Source organism: Penicillium angulare (genome assembly GCF_028827245.1).
Source record: "Penicillium angulare strain IBT 27051 chromosome Unknown utg000004l_segment0_segment0, whole genome shotgun sequence".
Taxonomy (NCBI): Eukaryota; Fungi; Ascomycota; class Eurotiomycetes; order Eurotiales; family Aspergillaceae; genus Penicillium; species Penicillium angulare.
In genome coordinates, this window is record NW_026623163.1 from 959500 (window position 1) to 986956 (window position 27457).

At 47.3% G+C, this 27457-nt stretch overlaps 9 protein-coding genes across 9 annotated transcripts; 3 read left to right on the forward strand and 6 right to left on the reverse strand.

The window, feature by feature from the left end:
* Positions 1-891: 891 nt before the first annotated feature.
* N7478_004287 (putative prefoldin subunit 2) lies at positions 892-1390 on the reverse strand (the record flags this gene model as incomplete). Its single annotated transcript, XM_056920501.1, has 3 exons — positions 892-924; positions 1004-1287; positions 1351-1390. The coding sequence occupies 3 exons, from the start codon at positions 1388-1390 to the stop codon at positions 892-894; spliced, it is 357 nt and encodes a 118-aa protein (XP_056778538.1).
* Positions 1391-1816: 426 nt separating this feature from the next.
* N7478_004288 (putative mRNA splicing factor RNA helicase (Prp16)) lies at positions 1817-4698 on the forward strand (the record flags this gene model as incomplete). Its single annotated transcript, XM_056920502.1, has 3 exons — positions 1817-2672; positions 2733-4273; positions 4333-4698. 3 exons carry the CDS (start codon positions 1817-1819, stop codon positions 4696-4698), a joined length of 2763 nt encoding a protein of 920 aa, XP_056778539.1.
* A 425-nt stretch (positions 4699-5123) lies between these two features.
* On the reverse strand, positions 5124-5723 carry N7478_004289 (putative oligosaccharyl transferase subunit Dad1; the record flags this gene model as incomplete). Its single annotated transcript, XM_056920503.1, has 2 exons — positions 5124-5369; positions 5481-5723. The coding sequence occupies 2 exons, from the start codon at positions 5721-5723 to the stop codon at positions 5124-5126; spliced, it is 489 nt and encodes a 162-aa protein (XP_056778540.1).
* An 806-nt stretch (positions 5724-6529) lies between these two features.
* Positions 6530-9100, reverse strand: N7478_004290 (putative C6 transcription factor; the record flags this gene model as incomplete). Its single annotated transcript, XM_056920504.1, has 2 exons — positions 6530-8392; positions 8453-9100. The coding sequence occupies 2 exons, from the start codon at positions 9098-9100 to the stop codon at positions 6530-6532; spliced, it is 2511 nt and encodes an 836-aa protein (XP_056778541.1).
* Positions 9101-9784: 684 nt separating this feature from the next.
* Positions 9785-11020, reverse strand: N7478_004291 (uncharacterized protein; the record flags this gene model as incomplete). The annotated part of the gene is made up of 3 exons (XM_056920505.1): positions 9785-10366; positions 10424-10653; positions 10828-11020. 3 exons carry the CDS (start codon positions 11018-11020, stop codon positions 9785-9787), a joined length of 1005 nt encoding a protein of 334 aa, XP_056778542.1.
* A 1371-nt stretch (positions 11021-12391) lies between these two features.
* N7478_004292 (uncharacterized protein) lies at positions 12392-13794 on the reverse strand (the record flags this gene model as incomplete). The annotated part of the gene is made up of 4 exons (XM_056920506.1): positions 12392-13181; positions 13244-13370; positions 13429-13567; positions 13639-13794. The coding sequence occupies 4 exons, from the start codon at positions 13792-13794 to the stop codon at positions 12392-12394; spliced, it is 1212 nt and encodes a 403-aa protein (XP_056778543.1).
* Positions 13795-15246: 1452 nt separating this feature from the next.
* Positions 15247-17634, forward strand: N7478_004293 (uncharacterized protein; the record flags this gene model as incomplete). The annotated part of the gene is made up of 3 exons (XM_056920507.1): positions 15247-16310; positions 16371-16648; positions 16718-17634. 3 exons carry the CDS (start codon positions 15247-15249, stop codon positions 17632-17634), a joined length of 2259 nt encoding a protein of 752 aa, XP_056778544.1.
* Positions 17635-20243: 2609 nt separating this feature from the next.
* On the reverse strand, positions 20244-22061 carry N7478_004294 (uncharacterized protein; the record flags this gene model as incomplete). The annotated part of the gene is made up of 1 exon (XM_056920508.1): positions 20244-22061. One exon carries the CDS (start codon positions 22059-22061, stop codon positions 20244-20246), a length of 1818 nt encoding a protein of 605 aa, XP_056778545.1.
* A 1569-nt stretch (positions 22062-23630) lies between these two features.
* N7478_004295 (TMCO4 family protein) lies at positions 23631-27117 on the forward strand (the record flags this gene model as incomplete). The annotated part of the gene is made up of 2 exons (XM_056920509.1): positions 23631-25736; positions 25825-27117. The coding sequence occupies 2 exons, from the start codon at positions 23631-23633 to the stop codon at positions 27115-27117; spliced, it is 3399 nt and encodes a 1132-aa protein (XP_056778546.1).
* Positions 27118-27457: the final 340 nt, after the last annotated feature.

Genomic DNA, 27457 nt, shown 5'->3' on the forward strand with positions numbered 1-27457 from the left:
TTATTCCGATTCGTCTTGGGGTTATGGTTAAAGGTCAGAGCGCGCGAATGGTGTTGAAGAGGGTCCCCGTCCACGCTGAGGTCAATTGGCGAACCAGAACTCCCTGATCGAAGGACGCCTCCGGGTTGGCTACTTACCAAGTAGATAATGTAGATGTAGGCCTTTGTATCGAATTTTCGACCACCACAGTCACCGGATTGTAGGATCGGAAATTTAATTAAAATTCAGTCTCTGTGAACCAAGATAATGAAAGGATGACGAGTTGAAGAAACCCTGAGGAGAAAGAAAGCAGAAAAGGGTCGAAAGCGAGCGACGAGCTTCCGGTCGATTGCGGGAGTGTTGTATTTACGGGTATTTACGGCTCTCCTCAAGCGATGAACACTGGACCAAAATAATATACGGTATTTATGATACATCTCCGTATCCCGCCCCAAAGTGCTTGAGGACTCATTAGAACAGAATATAAAACACCTACTATGGAGTAAAAAGTACACTACATCACGATTTTCTTATTTTCTTTTTTACCTTTTCGCCTTAGAAAGAAAGAAGGTTGCCATCTGCAAGCCCTGTCTGCTGAATTATGACTTGTCATGACGGCATAGTTGACTCCCCTGCATCGCTTGAGTTTCAAGGCCCGACGCATAGGCCTCTTGAGGGTCAGGCATCTAGGCTTGCATTGACCCCAGCAAACATAGTATATGGGCTTGTGTCATTGTTGTTTTCATATTCCGTCATGATTAAAATGGAGTTATGCTAGGCTCTAGTCTTTGTCTCGTATCCCTGGACGCCTGTGATACCTCTCTTCCATATGCATAGACCGCCAGTTAAGCAGCTAGGCCCAAAGCCCTGGAGGAAGCGTGAATCAAATTATACAGCTTGATCAAATGCTTTTTAAGGCTGGACAACCTGGATGTTGTTCTTCTTCTATATGTTGTGACAGGATAGATTAGCACTGTTCTGTTGACATAAATATATATTGGCGGAAAGATCTAGACAAACTCACCTTCCAGCTATCCAGCTCCCCTTGCTTAGACTTGTATTGCTTCAACATATCTTCAATCACTGATTGCAGTCCCTCTGAGTTGGTCTTGAGGTTCGGGAGGACATCTTTAACAGTGCGCTCGACCAGCACCCCATTCACCATGCGAAAGCATTTCCGGTCTTCAGAGAGAGGGCTCAGGGTTTCAATGACCAGTCTGTGCTCCTCAGCCTCTTGCTCGATATCGCCAATTTTCGATGCTAATTGTTGAAGGGTGTTCTTGAAGGTCGTGTACTGGACCTGCAGCTCTGGAGCGAGGAACGCGTGTTAGCAATAGTCGTCTCGATGATACCATGAGAAGAAAGTCTCACCTTGCTGCTTCTTGGGGTCAATCTGCTTTTGACTGGACATGGTGGCGATGGGGGATTTTGAGGATGGTTTGGAGCAATGCGGCACAGGACGCTCAAAAGTTGAAATGACGATGCGGGGCCGCTGCTTGGTGTTCCGATAAAGCGATCAATGTTCCTACTCAAGTATAAATACAGTTAGGGTACGAAGCAGCATACGGAGCACTGGAGTCTGACTAGAATAATGAACATAGCTTCTCACTATTATCTTCTCTTTTTAGAAAGAATAAAAATCTAAAAATCTCGTTACCATCTCTAGACGGTCAACAGATTCCTGTCTACTAGTACATAACACGTGACTGATAACAGTTTGCACTGTTTGATCGGACATTTCAACTGCACTTGATCGAGCTTAACATTCTACCCCGGCGCGCTTTTGAGTCCGATTTCGAGTCGCCCTGATCCGGAGGTCAGGAGAACATACACCAAGATGTCTCGTCAAGATATGGGCCCACCGGCCAAAAGACAAAAAGGCGATTCGCACCTCCCACATCAAATACGAGATGCTAGGCGCAAGGAAAATGACGACTGGGAGACAAATCGCATGCTCACGTCTGGTATTGCGCAGAGGCGTAACATGGAAGGCGACTTCATGCCAGATGATGAGGAGGCGACTCGAGTTCACCTGTTAGTCCACGACCTTCGACCACCCTTTCTCGATGGACGCACGATTTTCACCAAGCAGCTGGAGCCGATTTCCGCCATTCGAGATCCGCAGAGCGACATGGCGGTTTTTAGTCGGAAGGGAAGCAAAGTCGTTCGTGAACGGAGACAACAACGCGAACGCCAAAAGCAGGCCCAGGAAGCTACGAACATGGCCGGCACAGCTTTGGGAAACCTGATGGGAGTCAAGGAAGATGAAGGAGACAGCGCTGTCGCCATGCCTGTGGAGGAAGTATATAAAGGCGGAGGTAACAAGTTTGCGAAACACTTGAAGAAAGAGGAGGGCGGTGCCAGCTCATTTAGTAGGAGCAAAACTTTGCGTGAACAACGAGAGTACCTTCCAGCGTTTGCGGTACGCGAGGATCTATTGCGAGTCATTCGTGACAACCAGGTTGTGATCGTAGTTGGCGAGACAGGTTCAGGAAAGACAACCCAGTTGACCCAATTCCTTCACGAAGACGGTTACTCGAAGCTTGGCATGATCGGTTGCACACAGCCTCGCCGTGTGGCGGCTATGAGTGTCGCAAAACGTGTTAGTGAGGAAATGGAAGTGGACCTAGGAGGCACTGTTGGATATGCCATTCGTTTCGAGGATTGTACTAGTGATGAAACTGTGATCAAGTGTACGTGCTAACAAACTCATTTGCTAAACATTTCGAGCATCTCTAACATTGTTAAAATAGACATGACCGATGGTGTGCTCTTACGAGAGTCTCTCACACAATCCGATTTGGATAAATACTCATGTATCATTATGGATGAAGCCCACGAACGTGCTTTGAATACAGATGTTTTGATGGGACTTCTAAAGAAGGTTCTTACACGGCGAAGGGACCTCAAGCTGATCGTTACTTCCGCGACCATGAACGCAGATCGATTTTCGCGTTTCTACGGTGGAGCTCCTGAGTTCATTATTCCCGGCAGAACTTTCCCCGTCGATACACATTTCTCACGAACCCCTTGTGAAGATTATGTGGACAGTGCAGTCAAGCAGGTCTTGGCCATCCACGTTTCTCAAGGCCAGGGCGATATTCTAGTTTTCATGACTGGTCAAGAAGACATCGAAGCAACATGCGAACTTGTTGCTGAGCGTTTAAAATTGCTGAACGATCCCTCACCTCTCAGTATTCTACCGATTTACAGTCAAATGCCAGCAGAGCAACAGGCAAAGATTTTCGAAAGAGCGGACGCGGGCGTTCGCAAAGTTATCGTTGCTACAAACATTGCAGAAACTAGTTTAACTGTTGACGGTATCATGTTTGTCGTTGATTCCGGATACTCGAAGCTTAAGGTGTACAATCCGAAAATGGGCATGGACACCCTCCAAATAACACCAATCTCTCAGGCCAACTCAAACCAGCGATCTGGACGTGCTGGACGAACAGGCCCTGGAAAAGCTTACCGCTTGTATACCGAAACCGCTTATAAGAACGAGCTTTACATCTCAACAATTCCCGAAATTCAGCGCACCAGTCTGTCCAACACTGTCTTGCTATTGAAATCGCTTGGAGTGAAGGACCTCTTGGATTTTGACTTCATGGACCCACCTCCCCAGGAAACGATTTCTACGTCTCTTTTCGAGCTCTGGTCGCTCGGGGCATTGGATAACCTGGGCGACCTAACCCCGCTAGGTCGTCAAATGACACCTTTTCCAATGGATCCTCCTCTTGCCAAGCTTCTCATCATGGCCTCAGATGAGTACGATTGCAGCGAGGAAATGCTGACTATTGTCTCCATGCTTTCTGTGCCAAATGTTTTCTACCGTCCCAAAGAGCGACAAGAGGAGTCTGATTCAGCTCGTGAGAAGTTCTTTGTCCCAGAATCAGACCATCTTACTTTACTTCACGTATATTCTCAATGGAAATCCAACGGCTTCTCGGATGGTTGGTGTACCCGTCACTTCCTCCATGGAAAAACACTTCGACGTGCAAAGGAAGTTCGCGACCAGTTGTACGATATCATGAATCAACAAAAACTGCCTCTTACCAGCTGCGGCACTGATTGGGATGTCATCCGGAAATGCATCTGCTCTGGGTTCTACCACCAAGCCGCACGTGTGAAGGGAATTGGTGAATTCATCAATCTGCGCACCAGCGTGACTATGGCTTTACATCCAACGAGTGCCTTGTACGGGCTCGGTTATGTGCCTGAATACGTCGTTTACCACGAATTAATATTGACCGCTAAGGAGTACATGTCTACTGTAACAGCAGTTGACCCACATGTAAGTTCTAACATTTCCTCTAAACCTACATCCCGAATCCTTAACTAATTCAAACCTAGTGGCTCGCCGAGCTTGGTGGTGTTTTCTACTCTGTCAAGGAAAAGGGTTACTCCCAGCGTGACCGACGTGTTACAGAACTAGAATTCAACAAGCGCATGGAAATTGAAGAGCAAATGGCGGCGGATCGTGAACGTGCTGCAGCTATGAAGAAACGCGATGAAGAGCGCAGCGATCCCACTCGACGCAAGAGAGAAATCGAAGTTGGAGGGTCTGCTGTAAGACGTCCGATCATCAAGAGACCAGGTAAAGTCGGAGGCGTATCTGCCTCTTCTTCCTCTCGACCCGGTATAAATGGTGGCGGTGGATCAGGAGGCAGTGTGGTCAAAAAGCCTCAGATTCCTCGGAGACCAGGGCGAACATTTTGAGTCACCCACTTGAACATATGGAATAGAGTCCATTAGTCGATTCTGCTATACCTATGGTGTAATATAAAAGTCTACCTGAATTATGTAGATCAGGTGTCAACCCTGAATTGAACAAGATACCCAAAAGATACTCCCAAAAGCCGACATACTACAATATCTGAAAACATACACCGCCATATAGTAGGCTATCAACTACAAGAATTACAGAAACACTAAGCAAAAGATGAAGCCTTAATATGCTGCATTGGTATTGTATACAAAAGGAAACATGCACGCCAAAGATTCGAAGCGTTAATCAGAGGAATCAGAAGTCATCTAGCACAGAAAACCGGGATACATCGATCCCCACAGGGTAAGTTTTATCCAACAATCTCACACCAACAGTGTTCTCGCTCACCTCAACGGCGATATCCACAAAAACCCCTCTAGTTAATGAAGTTAATGCAGAAGAAGTGTAGAATCAGAGAACCAAAGATATAATCCGCAAATGCACGCTCATGCGAAATGCCCTCCTCCTGCTCTTCCTCATCTGCGAAACGGGCATTCTTCCCCTTCGAACTAGGCTTTGACGAAGAGGTAGCGCCCGAATCACTAGTCTGCATACGGAGCGAAGCTGTGAGGACGAATTGGCCGACTGCAGCGCTGAAGCCACTCAGGAAGGCGTTGAAGGGCTGGGTAGATATTATGATTAGTCCTGTTGTAAATAGATATAATTGAGATATAAATGCAGGGGCTGAATATTGAACTCGATGGTACTGGGAAATAAACAAGGGACAACGTACGTAATTTCCAGCCAGAACACAGTATACGAACTGAATACCGCCGACAAGGACTAGGAAGGCCATGAAAGCATCCAGAAGCAATGTACGCTGGGAAGTGTTGGCGGTGTACTGTTGCCAGACATGGCCGGCGATGTCGAAGACGGAGGAATTGGATTTGAGGGTTGCAGGGCCAGAGGAGAGAGATGCAGTTGTTGAGGGTGCTGGTGCGGCGGTAGATGAGGCCGCGTGGCGTTTGGCGGGCATGATGATGGAATTGAGTGGATTTCGAGGTGTATGAGACTTTTTAAAGAGTTACGTGGAGCTTCGCGGCCACGTATCTGCGAATATGTGTTTTAGGAAGATTGGGAGTCGTTTGGGGAAACAATGGCGTGGGGTGGAAGATCCATCGGGGATATCAATGATGCCAGCTGGGAGCTTCGTTATCGATGAAGTCACGTGTGGCTGGACCCACATCGGAGTATACAATACTTGGCAAGTGCACCTGGGCAATCTACTGTGTTTATTGTTGAGCGTAATTTTTCTTGATTGTATATAGTATGTATGAAAATTTCTAGTCTACAATGCCAGTCCATATTAATGGGAGATATGAAATGAGGTGGCCAATGGTAGCGGATGTATAGCCGCCTGGCAAGAATGGCAATGTATTGAAATTGCTACTTCAACCGGAAGACTCTGACAAGCTAAAGAAGTAGTTTGACTACCTTGGCTTATAGAATTGCACATCCCTAAACGATCAATTTGTGAATTTGGGATAAGCTTTATTGGAAGAGTTCCAAATTTCTAGATCATATGTAATTTTATTGGTTATGTATAACACAGGATCTGGAAGAAGTGGTATCTTTAAGAGAGAAGATCATAATATGTAAACAGTGAGTAGGGTGAAGAAAAGGGAAGTCAGAGTACTAGACGCCACGGGCCAAATGAATCATCAATCGTCGTAGATAAACAAGCATGAGTATGAGAGATAGATCCTCGTGGTGTTTTACCAAAACGCCCATACCGGAATCGAGTTAAAACATGCCCCTCGAAGAACACCAGAAATGATACAATTAAGCAAACCATTCCGTAACACTAGAGACATTTCCAGCTGCAGAATTATCATTTTCAACGTCCATTTGGAAGTCTCGCATGACTTTGTCCCATTCTTCCCAGCTCAGTGGAGAGTTGTCGGAAAGGTTTTCTTGGGTCATGAAAGGATTATTCATCGAAGGAGTAGTATTAAAATTGAATGATACCCCCGATGGAAGCGAATTTGTAGAGGGATAGGCCATTTGGGAATTTTCCATGGAAATAGGAGCCAGAATATTTGTGTCATGGAAGATGCCTTGCAAAGCATCCCATGGACCAACGCTGAGATCAATATTAGCAGGAGTATCAGCGACCGGGATATTATTGATTCGACCAGATGTTACAGTCTGGGATTGTAAGGGCATATGAATTTGTGGGAGAGTGTGGTGGTGTGTCGTTGCGAAATCAGGTATAGACCTATTGAGGGAGGGTGGGTTTACTCCGAAGTCTTGCCGCAGTTCCTGTTGCTGTTTGGCTCGAGTAGCGGCAGCACGTTTCATCAAGGCATCGAGTGGACGCCAGAGCATGCCTTTTTTGTGAGTTGATTGAGCTTTCCAGTCCGAATACATGGACTTGATGGCATTCCAAGCTCGATCTGTAATGGGGCAAATTGGTCGGACACATACTTCGGATAAGATGAAGGCGACTCCGTGCCATTGCATGTTGGTCCTGAACAGCCAGCCCCATTTAGCTGTTTTGGGGTCTGCTTCGAGAAGTCGACCGAACTCAAGAACTTCGATAGCGGTGAGGAATAGACTCTCGCGAGTTGCTTGAGATACGTTTGTGGCGCGATCTTTCCGGGTCATAGGATGATGCACAATTAGCCACAGCTTGGCAAGAATGAGCCTCCCAACTGTTGCAGCTGCCCAGTGGATAGGAATATCCATATCACAATGCTTAATGTATCGTTCCTCTACCCGGTTACTGATGATCTCAATCATCCGTTCACAACGCTCGGTGGATGGAGCGGATTCACCCATCCTGAATCGGCTGCCAGGACAGGTATAGTTTGCCCGTCTCAGCGCACTTGTGATTTCACAGCGAATGAGACAGAATGTCATGTCGGTGCATCCTTCTTTCTCCACTGGTGCCTCGGTCATTTCAGGATAGATGTCATCATCATTCACATTCAATGGTACTCGCGCATCATACATGCTCTCGTGAATGAGCGGATCAGTTCCATGATCCTCAGAGGATCGGATATCCATGAGACATATATGCCACCAAAGCCGACGGCGCATCTCCGTTTCGAATGGTTTCAGCGCAAAATTAGTTCCATCGCGGTGAATACCAAGACCTTGTGCAAGTCGAAGAACGATAGCATCCATAGACCAAACAAACTTCGAATCATCCTCTCGGCGGACACAAACTAAGAAAAGCACGGCGGCCTGTAGAAGTACCAAGCTTTGAGTGTTGAGGAAGCCTGCTTTCGACAGCGCCTGTTCCACAGCGAATCGATAACGTTTGACTGCCGCCTTTCGATCTTCTCCAAGCTTCTCAAGGCACTCATCGGGTTTCAAGCTGACAATAGCAGACAGATAGATGGCGAACACCAAAGCTTCTGAGTTTTTATCCAGGGCCTCGGGGTGCTGTGCGGCTTCGACTAAAAGATTCCTAGCAGTCGGCTTGTGGAGAATGGTAATTAAAGGTGCAACATTCTCCTTGTAAATTTCCCAGAATTTTGAGACCTTTGGGAGTGGTGGGTGGAACTCTCGTAGAGAATGTGCTAGGGAGTAGTATCCGAAAAGGAATCCATCGTGAGAGCCCGAGTGGGAGGACTCAGGAGATGGAATATCTTCTTCCTCGGACGAGGAGTGATCCAAAATATCTTGCAGTTCTTCGACCTTGAATTTGTCAGCGGAATGTCACACATATAAAAATGCTAGCAGCTGAAATGTATATACCTCGTCCCCAAGACTGGCCCATAACCGATTGCTCACATAGCGACTGCGGCCCTCATCAATCACCAGTCTTCCAAACTCATTTTCAAATTTGCGCGGTGCAAGTTTCTTAGGATCACTATCTTCAAAGGGGCAAACGCCATTCTGAGCTTTAGCATCCGCCGAGGAAGCCGGGTCTGTATTTGTATTTGTAGTTGTAGGGAGATGAGAAAATTGTGGTGGTGGTGATGTCGTCGTATTAGTAGTATTGGTTTGAGGCGCACTCGGAAAAGTAGAATTAAGAATCTGAGTCGGCGACAGACTAGAATTTGAACCCGTCTCGCCGTTCTTCCCACTCAAATGCTCAATGACACCCTCCAGCCGTCGCAGCCGGGACAGAAGCTCCGCATCGGGCGGGCGCTTCGATTTGCGCGGAGCCCGACCAGGCGGAGGAAAGATACAGTCGGTACCAGCCTTCACACAATTGGAACAAGGCGAGCGCTTGTTACAGCGAACCTTGCGACGACGACATGTTACACAGCTTCGCGAAGTGGAGTAGTCGGTTGACGGGCGCGGGGCGGTGGCGGGGATATTATGTTGCACGGTGTTCGGAGAATTATCACTGGTGGATGAGTTGTTCAACCCTTCCGGGGAAGCTGAGTGGAACGACATGGTGCAAGAGAGTCAGATCTCGCTTGCCACATTCTCCCATCAGATAAGGAAGAGATCAGGGATTCAAAAAAATGGCCTGAACTAAGATTCTAGGCTCAGGCTGCAATAGCAGGGGCCAAAATGCGCCATGTGACTTTGGAAAGTTAGAAATGACTCAGCTAGTCAGCTCGGGACTGTTTACCAGATTAGGCGTGGAGACGTTATCCCCGAAGTAAGACATTGTTCAACCTTATTTCACGAAACTACAAAATCAACAAGATTAATCGCTGCTGATTCCACAGGGAAGGTTAATTTGCACAAGTCGGTGAATATCATATCACTTAAAAAAAGGAATCGCTAATATAATAGATCAACACAGTATATTTGATTTTTAGAGGGATTTGAATCATTAAACCCCAGCTCTTGAGTAAATATGACGAAATTCATATACATGTGATCCATGGATGAAAATGTCCGGATATTCATGAAGAAGAAAAATTATGTGCACATTGCAAAACCATGTTGGTACAAGAAATGCCAAAAGTGTTATGTCCAGATCCAAAACGATGACTGCCAACGCCATGCGAATGCAGAAAAAGATAAGGTAGGGATTTCTCCCAGATGGTCACGCTGAGTCCAAAGACTGGAGTATCAAAGAGAAGAAAGAAGAAAGAAAAAAACAAATGCCTTGACGAAGATCGTGTTTCAAACGGCATCCATGCGTATAGCAGGCTCAGTGCCAGGGCTTCTCTTGGGCAGGTCATCACCACGCCAGCCTCGTCGAAGCATGCGCTTCACCTTTGAAGTAAGACGATCCCAGACTTTGGTCTTATCGTTGAAATGGTGGTCTTTGAAAGTGGTCTTGGTCATGGACGAAGAACCATATTCCTCAGCAAGCAGCTCGGTATAAGCATAAGGAATCTTGACAGGCACCCCCTCAAAGTAGCTTTCGCGAAGAGGGAAGATATCGCTCTCATCGTAATGGTGCTTATCCTTGCACATCAATGCTTCAGAATGTCCGCGCTGGCGCTTTGCATCATCTGGGCGAACAGCCGTGATGTCGATAAACAGTCCCGATGACTTGTCGATCCATCGCCCGTCGATCACATTCAACCTGTCCAAGGTGCTTTTGACGACATAGAAGGGGTTGATCTCGAGGAGATAGGTGCGACCACCTTCCACGCCGGGAATTTCGAAATGGTGATCGGTGAAGTTATAATATTCGGCTAGGAAGTGTATTGTTGGTTCCGAGATTTGAACGTCCAGGTCGTTGTCCCAGGGGAAGATCTAAACAATTCCCATTATTAGCAGGCATTCCTGGTGCTATGTGCGGTCGCATCGTACCTTCATATTCCACCACCAGGAGAGGAGGGTTCCATGCATAATCCATGTCTCGGCGCCGATCGAGTCCATTGTCGCAAGGTAGGTTTGGATTAAGTTGGATAGGTAAGGAGCGACTTTTTCGTCCGGTAAGGTCTCGTTCGCGAATCTGGAGAAATTAATGTTAGCATTTGCGACGATGTGGATCGGAATGTGCGACAAATACATACCGACCGTCATAGTGGTAATGGAAGCTACACAAAATTCAAAGTTAGTATATCTGAGGCTAACAGTCTCCAATTGATGCAAAGTTGAAATACCTAGATTCCACTAAAAGCGATGACGAGTCAGCTAAAATTGCGTGATTGGGACGGTCTCAAGATTTCCCAGGTCGATCAATCTATATCGATGGGGTAGGTGGTACATACCGAAATGTTTCTCCTTGGGAATATTGCTGTCACTATCGTATTGATGGGCCAGACTTGGTCGCAAACTCAAGAAGTTGGGTTCCTGAGTGGACTCGTCTCGATTCCAATCTTGTTCCTCTCCATGGACTAAGGAGACTGCAGCTGCCGACAGTACTCCAGAGAGCCCCAACAGGCCCAGGGCCGAGAATCGCATCGCTAATAGTATGTATCCTTCACCGACTCTGTACAATATGTCCAAATATGGTCCGCTCGTTCTTATATACACGAGATCGGATGTGGTACGAGGAGGATTGCAAAGGCTGTTGTGCGCGGCGGGCCGGGCGGGTAATCGGGAGTGCGACGCAGATAGTAAAAGGGGGTAGTGCGTAGAAGGGCTTCACGGTGCCAATAAATTCGAGTATATACACCCCAAGAGGACGGCGAGTAATGAATGTACAAAGGAGAAAAGGAGATACGGAGTAGAAAGAAGACGAGGTATTATGGGGCGTCTCAGGGCCAAGCAGGGTGGAGAGGGGCCGGGGAGGGGGAGGGACGATAATCTCGTGTGGACAGTTACCAATTAAAGCGATTTTTCTAATTTTGCTGTAAAAAATCCATTGGGGGATTACATTTGGACATGATTCCCGTTCTGATCGTCTTTCCCATCCTATCAACGGGCCAGGGGGACGTATCAGATGTACGATGTCGTATCCAAACGCTGGTTTAGCAGGGTTTTAGGGTCCGCTCCGTCTTCCTCCGCTATAGGGAGTAGGTACGAAGTACATGTTACAAGAGTCTGATGGGGAAATTGATCTCATGATTGCAAATCTACTTTTTGTTCTTAAATGCCACCTCAATAAACTATACTTTAGCTAGGTAATCTTGATATCCTGTGTTATTATTTCTAATATACGCTAAGAAAAGTGCTGACGTCCGCTGTCTTCGTATTCGCCTTCATTACCTATGGTGGCTGTGAAACCGGCGTTTCCACGGTTGAATCGACAGATTCTGCGTGGCCCGCCACAGTGCCAGGACCCACATCGCAGAGGCTTGTCCACGTCCACCGATCCAGTGTGAAAGAGGCTGAAATTGGCACTGAACGGTTTAAAAGATCAACGTGAGCCTCTGTATACGACATGGCGAATAGTCATGACGCATTTTGTACTGTCGCGTGCTACAATTATGAATATTCATTTCGATCGCATGGGGTTTAATTTATAGCCATCGGACAAATCACCGCTAAAAGAAAGAAAAAATACAAACAAATCTTCTAGTCAGCCCCCGGGCTCAAGCTTGTAAAATTGCATACGCGTCCCCCCTTAAATGTCCACGACTTCCGCACGGAGTTAGTTGTCCCGTCCATCCACGGGTTCGCCAGGCCCCTTGCCCGCCTGGTCTTTGCCTCCACCAATATACTGTGTAGATTGTTTGTATAACGCCATATAGAGTAAATTTTACGAAAATCCTCATCATTCAAAGACTCAGGCGAACTTCTTATTGGACCGGAGGGCGTATACGTAAGTTGTCCTGGATGATGTTCCACTCCACATAGTAGTATACATTTTATGCTCACATAGTACATAATTTATTCCATTACATCTTTCTTTCGAGCCTCAAAGAGAGCCGGCTGATCAGCTAACGCCTGGGAGCTTCCATCACAATCATCAGGTAACCAAGTCTGAACGAGGTCTAAGCCAGCTATCTCAAGCAGCGCCCGCCACTGTGCTTCAGTCCGCTCCAACGACGCGAACGAACCCATCATCTGCAAATCGGACAGAGCAGATGAAAGCAATACACCTGTTCTCGGTAGCATGGTTTCACTAATTAGCAACACAGAGTCGGGGCCCATTGCATCGCGAATCTGGCTCAGAATCTGTGCAGCCTGCTTGTCGGGCCAGTCATGCAGAACAGTTCGCATGAAGTAAACCTTGGCGTTCTTCACTGGCTGCACCTGGAAGAAATCATACTTTTGGGCCACGATTCCTGCAGGTAGGTCGTGCGCGCCTTCAACCACTGCTGGTAGATCTTGTAGGATCAGTTTGCCTGGTAGGGTAGGGAAATGGGCCTTGAATTTCTTAAGATCCTCTCCCTGGCTTCCACCGATGTCGACAATTAATGTGTCGGTATCGTTTGGGACATGTAGTCGCTCAGCGACCGGGAAGAACTCGAACCAGTCCTTCCCTCTCCGACGGAAAGACATCGTCATTGTCGTGTTGAATGCTTGTCCATAATAGGCATTTGTGCTCAAGAAGTCGAAATAATGCGGAGAGTCGATGGCAAATTGGAATGGTCCGTCGAAAGCATCGCCGGGGCTTTCTAAACCCTTTGACTTGAAATATTCAGGAAGCTTGGCCAATACCGACATGAAATGGGTACTACATAGTCATGTCAACAAAAAACCTGAACTTTTGACTAAATAATAGGGACTATCTCCTACCCATGGATCACAGCAGATGACAAAGGCGCAGTTGATACCAGTGCATTAGAAAATGGCGTCGAGCTGTATCGACCTTCAGCTACTTCCTTGATCACAGAAATGGCAGTCAAGAACCGCGATAGTCGCACTATCCATTTTTGTAAGCTTTTTTGTGATATCGCTTTTGGGTGTTATGCAGGACTCACCGACAAGCAGCGGGTCTGCACCAGTCGCCTCTGCAAGCTCAGGTATCGTGATCGACTCATCAGGCTGGCCAATTTTGGCGGTTATCGCGTCGAATAATTTAAAATCGATACCTAGTCTCACAGCGATCGCTTGGTGGCCCTATATTACTATGGTTAGATGTTGGAAGCGGTGACTCGATACAGTTTTGCACTATGGGTAGTGCGACATACCGAAAAAACAAGGCGAGCGATAGCTTCGAATGGAGTTTCTAGTTTTTCCTTGAGTTTTTCACACGCTTGCAGTAATTGTCGTCGTTCGGCGTCTGGAAGAGTTGGAAGGAGATCGGTAGTGGCGTTGATTTTGTCTATTAAATCGGCGACGCTCATGATGAATGATGTTTGTATGTAAGTATCGATTCGTAGATCTCAATTCTTCCATTCGCGGTTGAGTAGAATCGCAAGCAGTAAGCCTTGATTTTCGAATAATAATTATTCTGTTGTTTTGAACAGTTGAGACTTGTACTCATATCGAGATGGTCTTGCCAGGTCTACGTCTTTATACGTGAACATTTGTGGTGGTGATTTTCGGTGAATTCTGGACATTTCATTTTGATATAGCTTGAATGACTAGTAATAGTAGGCATGTTGTCTACAAATACTCACTTATCTTAGTTATTATCTCTAAAATTGAAATCGGACAATTCTGAATATCCCGGTCTGATGCTGACTCAGTTCAGAAAATACCGAGGCATCAAAAGGGAAAACCCCGAAAATTCAAACGTCCCCCAGATTCCCGGATTCCCATACTTGTTTCACGTCCGGGAAATTCGCGGAATTGATCAGGCAATTAACAGCGAGTTTGAGCCAAGCGAGTGCCACACAGTGCCACTGGATGACACTGCATGGCACAGAATGACTGCAATTCCCACTTGAAACCTGCACTCGATTTGGGCATAATCGGTCGGAACCGTCGAATCCTGGTGCCTTCATGACCAATGGGCCCCAGTTAATATGGCAGAGTGGAGGCATTGCAGGTGGAGATTAAGGAGCCTGATTCGTCAGGTTTAACTTTAGGGTTCGACTCCGTCCTTGACAACCTCTCATTCGCAACTCCATGCGACTATGTCGGTTGGTGCCTGTTCCTCCCTAATCTAGCCACCGACCCGTTGGACCCTGAATTTTTCTAGTTCCGTACCTGGATGACTGGATCCCTGGGGACGGAGAGAGGGGCCACAAATAGCCCCAAATACCCACACACGACCTCGCTATCCCATACGGAGCCTCTTCATAGGCACCAGGCAGCTCTGAGGGTGACAGTTGAAGTGGAGTGTCATGCAAAAAAAGTGGAAACTAAAGAACCTGTCCCAATTGATCTCTACGCTGAAATCCATTTGACTTACCTAACATTTCGCGCTTTTAAGCTTCGGCCCTCGAATGCAATTGGCGACTTTGCACATGCTTGCGGTCAAGCCGGGCTGTACTTCGCCCTGTTCGAGTTTATTATTCTTTTTCATCTGCGCGGAAGAGGCCGTCATTGTGAGAATCCTGTGTCATCTATGATCCCCTGTGAAAGATTGTCGTCCGATTATACCTCTGCTCGGTACTTGGTCCTGGCAATTCATATCATATCCATGCTGCTCTTCCCGACATCTTCATCTGCATTCGATACAATGAGTCGAAATTCCTTGGCCGAATAACACGTATTGACAAACTTTGACTCCCAACTTTTTTTTTGCCCTTCCATATCTGTGCATTGCACATCCCTGGCCCCCCTTCTCGGTTCCTCAATTTTGAGTGCTAGTGGTATTCTTTTATCTTCTTATTCCTTGTTGTGTGAACATGTCAGAGTCATCCACCACTCCACATGGTGAAGCAAGCTCCGTTCAGACCCCGCAATCACAATCACAGCAACAACAACAACTCAACCGGTCCTGTGAGTCCTGCAGAAGTCTCAAAGTCCGTTGTCTGCCCAATCCATCTACGCCAAACCAATGCCAGCGCTGCGCCAAGGGAAAGAAGACATGTGTCTTCGTCGCACCGCAAAGGCGTCGGCCGCGCAAGCGGACCGACTCCAGAGTGGCCCAACTTGAGAAAGAGATGCGTATGATGCGATCCCTGCTCAAGGATAAGATTCGAGAAGAAAGCGAGCATGGATCTCCCGATGACAGCGATAATTCTCAGGACAATGAGTCCACCGAAATGGATTTTCAGGGAAGCTTAGGACCCATCCCGGAGTCCGCCGGGGATACGTCCGACTCTGCCCAGTTCATGGAATACTCCCCGAATTTCATCGACACTTCGCATCCCGGCATGCATGGGAGTGGTCCACTCTCAGCACCTCCGACCTTTTCGGGACTGCATGCTAATTTTGCAACGGAGTCGAGCGAACCACCTGCCGACGATGTCATCGATCGGGGTATCATCTCTATCGAAGATGCAGAGCAGCTGGTGGCATTCTTCATCCATGAACTGTCGAGCATTTTCCCCTTGGTTGTTCTGCCTTCAAATACCACTGCAGCTCAGCTCCGACAGGCAAAGCCAATACTGTTTCTTTCCGTGATCTCCGCGGCGGCCATTTCCATCGATGCAGGCTTAGCGGTTGTTTTGAATCGTGAAATGGTTCGTTTGTATGCAGACAAGTTCTTCATCGAGGGAGAAAAATCGTTAGAGTTGATCCAGGCATTGCTGTTGATGATTATCTTCTACCTCCCGCCTGGATCGCCCTTGAGGCTGCAATTTTACCAGTACACTCATATCGCATCGACGATGGCACTGGAGATCGGGCTTGCGGCGAAGAGGCGTATCACAAAGAAGAAGTCCGATCGCAAAAAGTCGGAGCCGCATGATGAGCATTTGGCGGAGCAGGCCAGGGCTGTTTTGGGATGCTACCATTTAGGATCAACGTAAGTGATTCTGATTCTCGTAGCAACAATGGTACAATGTCTTACTGGAGTTGTAAATAGTGTTGCGATGAAGACTCGCCGTCCAAATTTACTCCAGTTCAACGACTGGATGGCCGAGTGCGTAGATCAACTGGAGCGATCACCCCACCGAACAGACCAACGACTAGCCGTGTGGTTTGAGCTTCAACGCATCACTGACGAAGCTATGTCTTCGTTTGGCCTGGACGACACCAGCGCCTCGTCTCCGTTGACGGAATCACGCGTGCAGGCTGTACTGCGGTGGTTTGATAAGCGAATGGAAGCATGGAAGAATCACACTCCGAACAACATGCTCACCGGTAAGGGAGATCTTAACACCTGCTCTGTATCCCACTGAAACATTCCCCACTGAAACATTCCCTCCATAGTGCCGATGATCCTCGAATATCGATCTGCGGTCCTTGCCATGTATGAACTAGGCGTCGGAGAGGGCTATCGAGACCCCGACGCTGTCAAGCGTCGATACTTCACCCTCCCAACACTCGACGACGACGGCAACCGTAAACAACAAGAGCCACCAATGAGCGTTATCCGCATCGACATCAATGTGAAGTGGATGAACGCCGCCCACGAACTCCTAGACGCCATCCTGACATGTAGCGCTGAGACGATGCGCCGATTGCCGAACCTGATGTACACACGTTTCACAATGGCAGTCACATCACTGTTGAAGATCCATTTCTCAGTGCGGACAGGAGCATTAGGAGAAGTTGTCACACCGGAAGCCGTGAACGTGGGCTATTACCTCGAAGCAATGTCGAACAAACTGGGCGAAGCAAGCGGCGGCGGTAAATACAAAATTCCCACTCGGTGGTATCAAGTCGTAGCAGTCAAGGGCCGAGACTGGTACGAGCGTCTGGAGAAACGGTACTCTGGATCATCACCCGAGCCTAGTAGTAATATTCCAGCTACAGTGTCCGATCACCCGGCAGCAGGCTCTGAGCCAATGACCCCGGCACACATGACCGGTCCGCATATGGATAGCTCTTTCTCTGTGGCGCCCGGTGTACCGAATATGGCACCAATTGAGAACATGCGTGATGGGTATGTTGCGATGAGCGGTGTGGGCATGTGGCCCATGGACGGTAGTCATGGTCAAAATCAGTTCTTCCAGTCCCTTCCTAGTGGTTATCCGCAGGCAGCTTCACTGCCGCCACAGTTTGCATATGACCCACAGAGACTCCCTCCTCAGGGTGCTAGCCATGGGCCTGGGACGGGCATGGAGTTGGACGGATGGCTTCCGGATGGAAGTATATTTGGCATGCCTCCTCTTCCGGACTTTTGACACTGGAGGATGTTGAGGTGGAAACACGAGAGTGTTTGCTGCTTAGCAGATTCATTAGTAAAAGAAATGAATATACGCATATCTATGTTAATAAAACAAGAAAGAATCCCTGGCAAACGAGAGGGAAGAAAGCATATAACAGACAAGTCGGTTACACATACTTCACACATATTGCAAATTTCAAGTGCAAATTCAAGTTTCAGCCAATCAATCTTCAAAGCGAACAAGGAAATAATCTCCAAGCTCGAAGATCTTTTCAAGCCTAAGACGTAAAGAGTAGTGAGCATATCATTCACAAGAAAATCAAGATCCTCAAGTATAACCTCAACAAAGAAAGAAAAAAGAAACAAAACCAAGGCCCCACAGCGAACCAGCCGAACTATAAGTCAGAAAACCAACAACCCAATCCGTAAACCCAAAATCAGAACCAGGATTCGCAATAGAATACCCACCATTTTCCCCATTCATCACCAGTCCGGCCGTTAACCAGTTAAGACCTATATATACCCAAAACGTACATGGCCCGAAGCATCGGAGGGTCGGTGGATGCGGAAGTTCCGCGTTCGCAGCGGTTAACCGGGCTGATTGTCCAGTCCGATGAATAGACGGGAAAATGAGAACAGGCTAAAAGGGCCGGCGGTGGGTAATCTTACTTGTTATGGGTCCTGATATCACCAATTTCTTGGCTGGAAGATACATACTTACACACTGTACAATATGTCGGTGTTTTTGTTCGATGTCGTGATTATAAAGGCTTTTTGGGTCCTCTAGTTCCAAGGTACATATGCAGATGTAAATATTAGTAAATTGATTGCCGAGCTAAAGAGGCGAGATAGGTTACATTTTGCGATACGATGGTGGCTCGGACAATCTTTGAACTGAATAAAGTTTAAAGCATGCCATTAGAAATCGATTCGATTGCATTGAGCTTCAGATACAGTGCTATGCGGGGTGAAATCTGACGCAGGCTGTGTACGTAGAGTAAATGTGATATCTTCTAGACTCTGTCCATGGGTGTAAAAAGTATAGAACTCCACACAATTAATCCACCAATCAAAATTAAACCATTGACTTATACCAGTCAGTGTAAACAAATGAAAGATAAAGACCGTGCACTCAACTCTGAATTGAGATCAACGATCCATGGCAAGTCAAGACAGTGTTAAAACATTGCGGTGATGGGAACGTGGGGGTGTACCTAAATCTCAGACAATCGGCCGATACCTACAGTATTGTCGGGAGTTCGCGCAATGATACTCGACGGCGACGGGTCTTTAGTTTCAGCAGATCAACAGACCCACAAGAGCTCGATACGGTGTCAAACTGTTGGATTCCTTGGTTCCTATGCTCCAGGGCTAACCGTACTCTAGGTATTTAAGGATTTAGTCACCAATCATATGAATCAGCACTTGGGGAGTATTGATCCCCTAGTGTATCATGACGTCTGGATCACGCAAGAGCTGTTCAATAGATGGTACACTTACTTCTATATCTAAGAATTGACACAGATAGATTTGTGAATTGTGATTGATATCCACATGCTTGTAAGTTGCATAAAAGGTAGTATAATGTAGGTAACAATTCAGAAAACAGATCGGCAGGTCGAGAATGCGCTTTTTGCTAGAAGGGGCCACTTTAGAGCAGATTCCACAAAAGGATGAATCTAGTGTATAGAAAGCGTCGGGATCTACTTGCCAACAATATCAAATTGAAATTACATATAGATTTGTGAGTTGGTCTAAAGTTTATCACCATATGCAGCATATATGTTTAACATGTGCTTTCAGGGAAGCTTCTAGGACACAAAATTGCAAAAGCCTAGCTGTATTATGAATGCATTCAAATATAGACCTTCACATAACGACTAAATAAGTAATGATATGATAATACCTATCTCCAGTATGTCATAGTGTCTGGAATAGTACAATGCTATATTCAAATGTGTCAGCATCGGCGGACGCGGAAGTCCGCAGAACAACGGTTTACCGGATTGACTCTCCAGTCCGATATGCAGGGTAAAAGTGAGACAGTTTATAGGTACCCAGGTGGATAATATTGATTATTGATTCTATGGTTCCAGATATGGTATTTCGTATTTGGCGTATTCAGATATATCGGCGCTGGAAGTATCCGGTGACTTATTACTTCTATAGGCAGGTCTTTAAAGCGAACCGCTATTAGATACAGGCTTGAGGGTAAAGATAGTCTTAGTTATAAAACGGAGAACTCCTGGGTCAAAATTCAATAAATGCTCATGTACATTCTATTACTTGAGAGAAACAGAATCGAAAAAAAAAATTTGTAATAAGAAAAGCTTTTGTAACGACAGGGATTGCGATTGTACAGTTACATGTTCACTCCGAGAAGGTGGAGCCGGGATCCAGTTTGGCATTAGCTCGATCGGAGTCCATCCAGAAAGTAAAGAAAGAGCAGGAGGGGAAAACGCCATAATTCACGGATAGAAAGAATGTAAAGAAAAGCCATGAATCATAAGTCATAATTTCGTTAAAGGCGCCATTGTGTGTGAAAATCAAATCAAATCCTGCCTCACCTTCTCACGTTAGAAAGAAAAGAAGATAGAACTACATGCATGTCATCTGTTAAACGGCTCAGAGGATATCGAACGTTTCTAGCGCATCCATGAATGCGCCGATAGCGCCGATCCCCGCGAATCCTCTAGTTGCGGTGCGTGTCAGCTCCTTGTTCCGGCCTCTCGTTTCTTCCCGTGAAGATCGACGGGAATGAGTCGGGGACCGTTGGGCCGAACGGGGCGGCGATGGCCGGAGGGTAGACTCCGGGGACGATGTTGAAAGTGGATAAAGAGACTGGCGGTGCCGAGGCTGGAGTGATCCATTGTTGTATCCCTGTGACCGGGGCGGCCAGGGGGGCTCAGATGCACTGGGTGAGCCACCTCTTGGTGAATGGCCTGGCATACTGGCACGATTGGGGTTGACTGGGATAGTTCGTGGGGCGCTTCCATAATATTCCTGATTCGCAAGGTATCTATACTGTTGCGGTGGGTGGCCTGGTGAGGCTTGGGGGGCGTATGAAGAATGCGATGGAGGCGGTGGGGGTTGAGAACGTGGGATAGATTGGTTTGGTGGGAAGCTAGTGTTGGCGTAAGGTTGTGCTCTGGTATCTGGACCCTGAGATTGATAAGTTGGGTAACCAGATGAGAAACTATTGGAGTGTACACGTCCGCCATTTGTGTGACTGGAGCCTGGTTGCTGGCATGGAACAGATCTCGGTTCACCTCCATCGCTTGCAAGGTTTGGTCGAAGGCTTGCTTCAACAGATTCCTGCCGTTGCGGAGCTTCTTCTGCTTCCGAGTCATCATTTTCTACATGTGCTTGATAGCCAGAGTATTGCTGGCGCTTCTGAGCCGCCTCATATCGAGCCTGTTGGGACTGAGGCTTTCTCCAGTCGGTCGTAGTACCCTCCAAGTAGTAACCGCGAATTGCCCTGCCATCGAGCTCTTGATCCTGAGACTCATCATCGCTATCAGAGGAGATAGAAACCTGAGGTAGGCTGTTTTCGTCAGAATAGTGAACAAATCTCTCATGACTTCGCGAGATCGAGGTGTCCAATGGTGGTAGCCAAAGTGACAAAAGCCGGTTCATTGCATTTTCAGAAAGTTGAACCATATCTTTAGGAGATCGTTCGATATTGCTGAGTCCTATATCGATATCCCCAAATGTCAAAGCTTGAAGTTTAGTAACACCGGGACCCCTGGCTGTAGCAACCAATGGTCTCACTGCTGACGGGGTATTAGGGGAGGAAGAGTGATAATAGTTGATTTTCTGGCTGGTGGGATTGTTGGCAGCATCAAGGGCCTCTTGTTCCACCAAGTCCCACATTCTATCTAGACGTTTGACGGACCAGTATCGAATAATGATCATGTTCTGTGTTTCTGCTTTCTCCTGCGCAATAGCATCTCCTGTTTCGATTGGCGCAAGTCCATTTCCAGTCGATTCAATATTCGAACCTGTCAGTTGTGCCAATTCCAATATCCGCAGCATCACAATCAAACTAAGCTTAAGAGACTCGAGGGATGCCAGTAGATATGTGACGTGTTGTTTCCGAAAGCACCACTTCAGCCGCTCTTGCACGGGAAGATTTCTCAGTTCTTCGTCGGCATCAGTAACCTGTAATTTATCCAGCATTTGGTTGATATCGGTGAACACCAGTTGGCCCTGACTCGCGATCTCACGTGTTTTCTTGGTAAACTCAGATGAAGTGGTTAAATTCAACGCGTCCAACCTTTGTGGTACATGTTTGAGGGTCGACGCGAAGAGCGAAATGCCCTTGGCGATGCTGTGAATCTCGATCTTTGATTGTGCTAGTTGGCAGGCTGCAGCATTAAGAAGAAGAGATAGGCGAAACCCCGCACCAGCGACTTGGACGAGCGAAGCGTCGGCGTCTGTCATGAGGAACTTGTGGTTAGTAAAGAGGTCAGAAGTCAGAAGTCAGAAGTCATACATGAAGTCATTATACCAAGTGAGAAATGTCAAGTGTGTTTAGTTTCACCCACGCGAATAGGTAGATGTAACTTGTCAAGAGAACACAGTAACTAACTCAAGTGGGTTTCAGGTCAAGTCAAGTTGCCACAGCAGATCCCAAGTCGGTATGATATGCATGTTCGATGCATCGGCAAACCTGGAGCTACTAATTGACGCGGAAAGATTGAGCCGCAAGCCTTGTGTATGCATATCAAGTGACTCGACGCCCGTCAGCAAGGCAAAGCCCCTCTATGACGCCACGCCGATAGCCTACACGGGCTATGGTTGGTCTACTTTGCCCTGAAAAGGGTCAAAAGAGCCGATCTTGAGTTTATTCAGCACTAGTCATGGGGGTCCTTGTTTGTGTTCCCCGTCAAATCAAAGAAACCCGGGCGAAATGTACAAAAAGTATATTGGCTGCACTGCCTTGGTCATCGACTTGGAGGCCTTTGCGCTGAAGGATCGACAAGTAGGCGGCCGTTCCACAGCGTGTTCGTATTCTGATGTCCAGTAGCTTTGCAAATTTTTATCTGGCCAAACTGGATGCATATGGCCCGGGCCGAAGAATCATGTTCGTGAAGTCTTCTCGGAGATAGGATAGTAGTAGTCGCTGATAGATATCTCGTACTGTATTTGTATGGATCGAGTTAGAGAGGCACTAATCATGCCAACTCCTCCGGCAATAAGCCAAAAAGTTTAAAATTTTTGTGTCAATTCTAAAATGGGCTTTCTTTTGTGTGTATATCTTGGATTCATAGATGTCTCCATATCTCCCACCTGGGCATACTTCAACAGAGGCGGTGTTATCAATGATGAGTAGTACTAGAACACGGCGATTTACTTCCAACAGCGAGAGATCAATCCTGATTTTATTCTTGACAAAACTAACGGCCTAATATATGACAGTATATGATTTACTTTTCATGTTCTGTTTGCATTTTACCTGGCTCCTTAATATACAGTGTCTGTAGCATTCCAGTTGGCCACCACTTCCGCTTTCGGACCCATAATGTCCAATTCCTCATGTTAGCAATTATTCAATGTTGTTTTGTATTTTCTCTTTCACCTGATCACTATCTAAAATAAAAATAACATCTTATTTTGTTTTTGAGGGTTACTTTTGCTTCTTCGTTGGCTGTAGGGCTGTTCGTTGATCCGCCCTGAAGATTGAGTGCGTCAGTGGCATTCCCCGCCGCATGGTCTCCGCCCCTCGCGACCTCCTTTTTCCGCGTGGCCAAATACCGATCGTCATCTGCGGAGAGATTTCCCCAGTCCGATGACCAGCACTGGGTCCATGATTGGAGTCTATATGAACTGAAGAAAACGAACGACCTGAAAGCTACGGAGCTTCGAGATTCGGTCCGAATGGGTGACCGCTCGAGCTTGTATGAGGAACGTGCGAAGGAAGCACCACAGCATCACGAATCAGGATCTTAAACCGATTTATATACTCTCAACCTACCCTGAACTTATAAAATCTTTGGCCCATATGCAATCATGTCCGCTGCAGGTGGTACTGTTGACCAGCCTGTAGCTTCTGCAACCACTGCAACCACCCCGTCGAACACACCGCAACCACCAGCGACGAACCCCTCCGAACAGAACAAGGACGAAAATATAAACCCCCAGGCGGACAATATGAAAAGCACGAAAGAGGGAGACGCCCAAATTCCAAATGATATACAAGAAGTAGACGACTTCGGCCTGCCCATTCGAAAACGCTCGGCACTTGAACGGCCCCCCGACGGCTCCGAAAATAACGACGATCACCCCGAAGCCCAGGAGGAACATGCCTCAAAGGCTGATAACAGTCCGGAAGCTGATACGCAAACAAAACAAGATATAGATGGGGTGGACAATAAAGAGGCAGAGATCGGCCAAAAAGCTGAACCCACAACTGGAGCTACTGGCGTGGAAGAACAACCACCACCAACCTATGCAGCCGTAGCGACGAAGGCTGAAGCTCAACAGAATAAGACTTTATCTCCAGCAAATCCCGTCGAACCAGCCTCCAATGAACCTCCTACATCCCGAACCTCGACCTCGAAGCCAAAGCATGCCGAGATCTCGGAATGGTCGCACATGCGTTTGGCTCAACCCGTAGACGCTCACGACCAGAGCGACGAGGAAGAGGAAGAAGAGCCCGAAGACTGGAAATCTATGCCCGCCCTTGGAGAGCTTGATTACTATGACGATTACGGAAGACTGGTTGCTCGTGGCGCAAAAGAGGAGGATGATGAAGCTGTCTATCAAGGCCTAGGTGGCGCTGGGAAAGGCTACACTCGAGTCCAGCTAGACGAAGATGCTCAGTCCGCGACCAGTTTGGATGAGGATACGAGTTACCTTTTCCGGGATCCTGGAGGCAATTCAGCAGGCTTTGAAGGTGAAGAACTTCGAGATACAATGGACCAGTTACAAGCGACAAAAGATCTTCTCAATGAAACTCAAAAGATTGCTTATGTTGGCGTGGTCAGACTCGCAATACATGTTCTAAACTCTGAACTAGCCGCGTTACCAAAGACGAAGAGCTCTAAGAAGGCCCTGCAGAAGGCTTCCGAAAACATGAGAAAATGGGGACAAGCAATGATGGGTCGATTGTATGCCCATATGGATATCAATTCTGCTGAGCAAATCATGATTGAACAACTTGCGGGACATGGTGTCCAGCCTGGGGACTTAGTCCCACCACTTATGCAGAATGCACGAGTCAAGAACCCTATGGCAGAGAGTGACACGAGACAATCAACATCTTCAGTTTCATCTCCTGCACTCAAATCGGATCCTCGATTCAGAATGTCTTCTGATACTGCAGGCTCGTCAGAACCCGGATCTCCTCCCCCATACGAGGCCCACGAAGGCGAAGGTGTAGTCCCTGAAGTCCAGACACCGTCTCAAATGCCTACGTCTGATAAAATTGACATTGATCTTCGATGGACGGTACTGTGTGATCTGTTTCTTGTGCTCATTGCAGACTCAGCCTACGATGCTCGATCGCGAACATTACTAGAAAGAGTCGGAGCAGCCATGGATGTGACATGGTTACAGATCTCTCGATTCGAAAAACGAGTGACAGATGCACTCGAAATGCAAGAACAGGCAGAAAAGGAGAACTGGGATGAAACGGATCATATGGAAAAACGACGAGTAATGTCAAAGAAACGCAAGTATATGCTCATGGGCTTAGCCACGGTAGGCGGTGGCTTGGTCATTGGTTTATCTGCTGGATTACTGGCCCCAGTTATTGGAGCTGGTCTTGCTGCTGGATTGACAACTGTGGGAATTGGCGGTACAAGTACATTCTTGGGAGGTGTAGGCGGTACTGCCTTGATCGCCTCAGGTGCTACTGTCGGTGGAAGCGTGATAGGCATGAGGGCTTCACATCGGCGTACTGGAGCAGTTCAAACATTTGAATACCGGCCCCTCCACAACAATAAGAAGCTTAATCTTATTGTGACTGTCTCTGGCTGGATGACTGGAAAGGTCGATGACGTCCGGCTGCCATACAGTACTGTGGACCCTATAATGGGTGACATTTATTCCGTTCTCTGGGAACCTGAAATGCTGCGCAGCATGGGTGACACGATTAACATCCTTGCAACGGAGGTAAGATTCACCAACTTTGAGTGGTCCAACCAAATTCTTCTTTTCCCTTGCCCTTTCTTATGCTAACCACGTATTTCCGACTTTTTAGGCCTTGACCCAAGGTCTGCAACAAGTTCTTGGTAATACCATTTTAATGGCCCTCGTGGCATCATTGCAACTGCCCCTTGTTCTTACGAAACTTTCCTATCTCATCGATAACCCCTGGAACGTCTCATTGGCTCGTTCCCATTACGCAGGTTTAATCATGGCTGATTCTTTACAAGACCGAAATCTCGGGAACCGGCCTATTACCTTGCTTGGCTTCTCGCTGGGTGCAAAGCTGATCTTTTCCTGCTTGAAAGAACTTTCAGACAAGGGCGCTCATGGTCTGATTCAAAATGTCTATCTTTTTGGATCCCCGGTCGTGGCGAATAAAGATGACTATCTTAAAGCCCGCAGCGTGGTATCTGGTCGATTTGTGAATGGATATTCCACTAACGATTGGATCTTGGGTTATCTTTTCCGAGCTACCAGCGGTGGTATTATGCGTGTTTCTGGCATCGCTCCCATCGAGGGCATTCCTGGAATCGAGAACTTCGACTTAACCGATCTTGTCAATGGTCACATGGACTACCGAGCTGCCATGCCCCGTCTCCTCAGAGAGGTTGGCTGGGAAGTTCTGGATGATGAATTTGCCGAGATCGAGGATCCGGACCCTGACAATCATGCCGAGCGGCAGCGAGAGTTGATCCGTGAGATCGACGACGCAAGACGACAGGCTGAAGCGAAGCCAGAAAAGAAAAGATTTGGTCTCTTCAAACGAGGCAAGATGGCAGAGAAGAAGTCATGGGAGACATACGATGTTGATCGAAATTCCCCGTTGCGTGACCTTGGCGAGGCTGGTAGTGCTCCCGGCTCTGTACTTTTCGATATCGAAGCAATCCGAGCCGAATTAGCTTCAGAGGCCATCGAAGTGAAACAGCTAGAATCCACTTTGCCGCCAATGAAACTCGACTTGAACCCTCAGCCGCAACCAGTATCTTCTTCGGACCCTGTGCCTCCGCCCGACGAGAAAGAGTCTAAAAAGAGCAAGGCCGATACACTCGAACCTCCTCCGGTCACTCGAACTGCCTCAGAGCCTAGGTTGAACACAGACCGTCATTCTCCATATGAACCTTCGGAGTACAAAGAAGACGAACTTGAAATGACCTTTGACACCTCATACCATGAACCACCACCGCGATACTCTCCTGAGCCTATCAACCGCCCGGGGTTCAGATCTACAACCAGCCTACCTAACACCAGCAATTCTGGTAACGTTCCAGTTGGTGATATAGCGCTCGAGCACAATGCTTGGGCTGACGACCATGGAGATGGCGAAATTTCAATGACATTTGAGTAACGACAGGTATAATATTGGCTCTTCATTGTTTTTGTTTGTCTGGTCATGTTACAGGCCTCTTATAACCTAAAGCCACGATATAGAGTACAGCTCTGTTTTTCTTCTTCTTTTTTTCTTTTGTTGCTTTGTTTTTTTTTTATTTGCACAGGCGCAGGAGAATTTTGTATAGTTTCCGGCCGACGGCTGTCATGTATAGCAGAGCTTAACGGTCCAGAGTGGAGCCAAGTCCCCATAGAAGTCGCGCGCGTCGCGCGTTTCCCCTCACATCTCTTTGTTCCCCAATCCGTCAATTAATTGTCAATCGGACTGCACCGGTAAGACGTCACGAATTTTAATAAAA